Genomic DNA, 5,676 nt, shown 5'->3' on the forward strand with positions numbered 1-5,676 from the left:
CTGTGAGAGGTCAGCGTCACAGTTGCAGTCGTACTTGGGGTCAGTGCAGTTCCTGTCGATGCCACAGGCACATTTTTGGATGCCGGGTCCTGAACCTCCCCAGTAGAAGTGCTTCTCACTGCCTCGGCCCACCCACCATGTGTACGGGGTCCCATCTGGGAACAGAGCATAGACAGACCCAAGCAGAAAACTTAAAAGATGTTTTCAAGAGAAAGAACAATCAAAAGTTAAGGCTTTGAACTAAATATCACAGGGCTGCATCCACTGAGAAATATAAGACAGAAATAAAACCATTGCTTTGAAGCTATGTTCTTAAACCAACACAACAAAGAGTAAATAAATATGAAATAATAAGGATCCTGTCAAATAAAAGTCAACAGTGAAAACCTGTCATTTTGTAATTAATCTAAACCAGCAATAAACAGACAAAATAATGTAAGTATATTTACAGACAAACTGTTAATAGTCCAAAAAAGATTGTCTAAAAGAACACACTTCAAAGTCTCACCATTTCCTCCAGAACAAAAAAAAAAAAAAAATTCTGTCTAAGCTGGAAAAAAAGGCTTCAGTTTGAGTAACTTTAACTCCGCAAAGATTCAGGAAGTCATGAGAGATGTGCATTAAGTCCAGGGGTAAAATCCACTGTGTGATGTGCATCCACATTAATATGGATAACATGTTCAAAAGTCAGCATCTCTGGAGAGTGCATTAAAAGCCATGCTGCAAAACTGCATTTTCTTACATCAGCATTTCAGGGAGCGATACAATGCACCGGTCAAAGACAACGTGTTATTGGATATTTCTGGATTATTATAGCCAGATAATACCAGGCCTAGTTCTTTACAAATAACAACAGCTGTCACAGAGTATGTGCTTGACTGGCCTGCATACAGTCCAGATCTGCTGCCTATTAATGATGTATAACAAAGACAATCGGATTTATTTCCTTCCCACGGACTATAGTTGTTCATAAAACGTCTCGTTTGTGTTACTAATTTATCCACGTTTCAAGTACATCACTATATCACAGAGGTTTCATTAAACTTTTACTGAAGTTCACTAAGTTTTCTGCAATGTATGATTGTCGATAACCCCGTAAAAATGTAAGACCTCTAAGGACGTATATTGTCAACAAATACCTCTCAGCTGTATTTTTATGTGTTTTTTTTTAATAAGTTAATAAAAGGTGCAAGATTGGATTACTGAAAAATATATATATTATTGTATGGGGTAGTGGCTGGTGGGCGGAGTATTTTGATGGCTTTTATTATAAAACAATAAAAGCAAAAAGAAGAGGAAGAAATACTATTACTAAAAAAATCTCCTGGGCCTGATCACATTTTTACAGGAGAGAATTGAAGCAGACATTTGATGTGAATGAATTGTTTTAAGATTTTTTTTCTTTAAATCAAAAGACCAAAACTAACTGCATATAAAAAATGCCACTTTAAAAGGTATTGAGTAGGGATACGAGGGCCTCCTCTCCCCTTTGGATTACTGCATGTTTACCCTTGTGTGTGTGTGTGTTTGTGTTTTTTAGAATTCTGTACCTGCATGAGCGAAGTCTTAGGTAAGACCTTCACGGTTCGATCAGCAACGTCTCAAAAGCAGACGACCTAACTAAGTCCCCAGCCTTCAAAAGTGCCATTCATTTTTTACCCTCTACCCAATTAGCGTGAGACATGTCATTGTCCTTGGAGCTGATCTGTGGCCACTTTGTAACTACTTGCCATTCACTTGACAGCTATTCACTTGGTGCAGTTCTAGCTCTTGCTCTGAGAACACAGCAGGACCCATCCATAAAAAAAATCACAGCTAAACACATTTTTATATAAAAACAACTACATAGTCTACTTAGCTATCTACTTAGCAGATATATGTATTATGGTCATTATAAAATAAATATAGCTTCCAACTATTTACAGTACTAATTTCAGGCAGAGCTGAAAATGAAACTCAATCATATTGAGAAAAAACCCCCATTCAAACACAATGGGGCATTTCCTTAAGAAAAAGCGGGGAAAAAAAGTGTCTATAAATAGCTTTTTCAACCATACATAAAGTAAAATATTCCATATAAAAAAACGAAACAGTTTACATTCAGGTGATTAATCAACCTTGACAGAGGGAGAAAATAAAGAGCAGCATCATTTAAGTGGGAGCCATGTCGTGTACGTCACGTCAACTCTGGTCAAAACTTTGCCAAAACAATTAACTGTGGAGCAGAGAGAGTGAGGATGATGGTTCAGGATTTGCACAGATGTCCTGATCCCTATCTTAAGGATGGGATTGGAGCCAATGTCTGAAACTAAATCCCAATCATTCAGCCCTAATCTTTCACATCAGCAGTTGCAAACAGAGCATGGTTTGCATCAAAACATAACAATCGCATGTCATGCAAGGTATGGTATCTGTTTATACCATTTGTGCCACTTACATAAAGAGTTGTAGGAGTATTTCTCCCTGTCAGCCACTGTGTAGCAGAAGTCACATAAATGACTGCACTTCTTCTTTTATCAGTAGTGCAGATGTCATTCACGTGTGTGGGATCACAGCAACAACGTGTATTTGTTATTGTTACAACACATCGTTGCATGCAATTGTGACACTGCCAAAAAACAAGAATTTGTGATATAGAAATTCTCTGCTTTAAGATGACATAGACAAATCTGTTTATATTTCAAGTTCACTGTACAGCAATTTGGGCCCAACATTTGCGTGGTAGACATTGGAGCATGTGCTGTTGGCTGGGCAGCAGGCCAGTTTAAGGACCTGCAGTGTTGATCCCTGTTGGCCCAGTGCTGCTCTACAGATACCAATCAGATATTGGTGGGCTTGAGTCCAAGCTCCAAGAGAGATGCTGGATGCTAATATTTTCTGGAGTTGCCAAGAGAGACATGAGGAATATGAGATTTCGAGGAACAGATAATGTGCTTATGTTGGCTTCACTAGTTGGCTTCATCATGCACCGGAAAAGGTTGTAGCCAAGTGTGGAGCAGGTGGAGCAGCCCCAGGTCTTCGGCGAGTGCTTCCTGCTAGAAAAATGATCGATTGCTCCCTTCAGGTCAGGTTGTGTTCATTCCCTAAGTGAAGATAGCTAGGCCAGGTTGAAAGGCTTTCAATCTACATCTGCGACCAAATCCTCGAGTATGTACTGGATACAGACACAGTTAGAGAGGTCCTGGGAGACAGTGGTTAAGCTTCGATGGTTGAAGTACAGCTTCTGCTTTTTGTAACAAAGAATTAATGTGGTATTGGAGGTCTTATGGTAACACTGTGGAGACCATAAATGTACATTTCCACTTTCCAAATTATCTTAACTGGTATTCTTTAGGAAAACCTACAACTACAAAAATAGATGAAAGTATGATCTTATATTTCAGCATTCAAAATAATTTTAATATTGAGATGAACAACAATCTCAACTCTAATTTATACCTACGGTCAATTTTGAGTAAACATTTAACCTAATCTGGCATTTTTTTATACAGTGAGAGGAAAGAGGAGAAAACACACACTCACACAGGGAGGGAGACGAAAACGCCAAACAGAAAGACCAGCAGCTACTACCACAGATTGAAGTTAAGTTAAGAGCACTACCAACATGTTTATCTTGTAGCCCTACATAAACATCAAGTGGATTTATATAAAGACATTAAAATAACATTCAACTAGCACTGACTAATTCTAGCACCATGATTGTACGTCCCTAATACCAGGTTCAAGTCTTTAGTGAGCAACATGATAAATAATGACAAGACATCAGACAGCTCTGCACGATGACTACATCAAACAGCAAATGACTCTGACTGACTTCAGGTTCATGAAAGATGCTGTGAATTTTCATAATTTTTCCAGTAATTATATGCAGTAGATTCTGACATTTTGTTTTTACACATAGCTCCATAAAGATGAAACACACCCATTGACAGATATAACAATTCCCTCACAATTTACAAGCAAATAGGTTTAGGTGTCATTCTATATAAGGTACTTTAGTAGTGTTTTTTTTTTTTATCACAGTCAAGTTAAGAAACTCGGAAGAGTGATTTCCTGTCTTTATAAACCTTAATAAATTTACACTTTACCTGACACCCGTCATCATCTTTTTTTTTTTTTCCAGTCCTTGTAGCCAAATTCCACTACCACTATGTAAAAATGCTTAAAGCAGAAGAATGAACATTCATGATGGAATGAGTAAGCCTAAGGTTATATTCCTCTCTTGTCCTTAGGGGCCGCTTCAAAATTGCTACTCGTCATGACAACTTTATTTATCCCCTATTTCAGTCACACTCACAAACAAGCGCAATCAGTGTTTATCTCTCTTCACATCCAGAGAGGTTAATGGCTATACCTTCATCGTGTTTGCTGCATTTTGGTACAGAAACTCACTCTACCTGAGCAATGATAAATAGAGCCCTGGAAGGAAAAGCAAAAGCAAAGTGGAGAGGAGAGATAATAAAAGGATGAGCAGCAAGAGATAGAAAGGTGTGTTTTATAATTCTTATAAAACACACCTTTCTTATTCTTATTCTTATCATTTCAAAGCTGTTAATGGCAGCCAGGTTATTGCTGCGTCTGATACTCTAGCAACGAGTATCTGCTAGAAGGAGAATGAATAATTTATGGACAGTAAGTGAACACTGGTCACTCATTCTAGACATTGTACAAAACTGGTAACCTAGAGCAGTAGTTTTCAAACTGGGGGCTGGCAGGGGGTGGTAGGGAGGCCTCAGAAAATTCTAGGGAAGATAAGAAGATAAGATAAGATTGCAAAAAATAGTTATATTAATTTTTATAACATTTTATAACTATTTATCCTGAACCGTACATCTCATAAACTGCCGGAATCACTGATTCTCAAGTTTTCAATGGTGTCCAAACACACATTCATAACCAAATATAAATGAATTAAGGGACTTAATTTACAATATTTTTTATATGATTTTCTTATGTTTTGCTTAGTTATGGTTACTGTTGTCCTCTTCAAAGTCATTTCAATTAACCTCTATTGCTCTTGACCTCTGATTGAACATTTTAACAAGACACCTTGACAATAAATTGCTAATTGCTAATTGTCAATTGCTAATTTTACTGATTTCACAGGCAATCAGTTGAAGTAGTGTTCCTAATGATGTGGCCAGTGAGTGTTTATCAGGAAGAGGAACCAAAATCCAGATCCTGGATTTTTTCTTTAGGCCTTGAATAAACATTATGTTACTAACAATACTCATTAAGGAGTATTATTCCTAAATACTATAATTTCTCCTACATAGAAATACTTTTATTACACACACACTTGATGCCTCTTCTGGCAGTTTTCATCTTGCTCCTTCTTTTGGTTAACTCATTATCTCTTCCAACTTCTGCTAACCTACATGATTCAGAACGATTACACAGACCATATTTCACTCAAATGATTGGATTAGACCCAAGACAGCCAGAGCGTGAACTGAAAGGTCAGTGAATCCAAAATGGCACTCGACATGCTCAGTCGCTCGTATCACCAGTCTGGAAGATGATGGTTTTAAAGAAAGGCAGTCAGTTGCTAAAATGGTATTCATAACCCATAGAAAAGTCTATCTGAGACATCACAATTTCTCTAAGGAGTAGAAATCAGAGGGAAAACACAATGGGCACCAACACACATGTTGCAAGCATGGGCTGATTAGGGAT

At 37.6% G+C, this 5,676-nt stretch overlaps 1 protein-coding gene across 4 annotated transcripts in view; it reads right to left on the reverse strand.

Moving 5' to 3' along the window:
• cntnap2a (contactin associated protein 2a) overlaps nucleotides 1-5,676 on the reverse strand; it is a 241,864-nt gene that overhangs the window by 55,258 nt on the left and 180,930 nt on the right. For all 4 annotated transcript variants that reach the window (XR_003049312.1, XM_025054369.1, XM_008307446.3 and 1 more), the window contains one exon: nucleotides 1-155. This exon ends at the window's left edge or, in 1 of these variants, runs on beyond it. Coding sequence is in view for 3 of the 4 variants with exons in the window: in XM_025054369.1 (XP_024910137.1) it covers nucleotides 1-155 (155 nt within the window). In the remaining variant the exon portion in view is untranslated. The remainder of the gene's footprint in view (nucleotides 156-5,676) is intronic.

The sequence above is a fragment of the Cynoglossus semilaevis genome, chromosome 3 (assembly GCF_000523025.1).
Source record: "Cynoglossus semilaevis isolate Cse_v1.0 chromosome 3, Cse_v1.0, whole genome shotgun sequence".
Lineage (NCBI taxonomy): Eukaryota > Metazoa > Chordata > Actinopteri > Pleuronectiformes > Cynoglossidae > Cynoglossus > Cynoglossus semilaevis.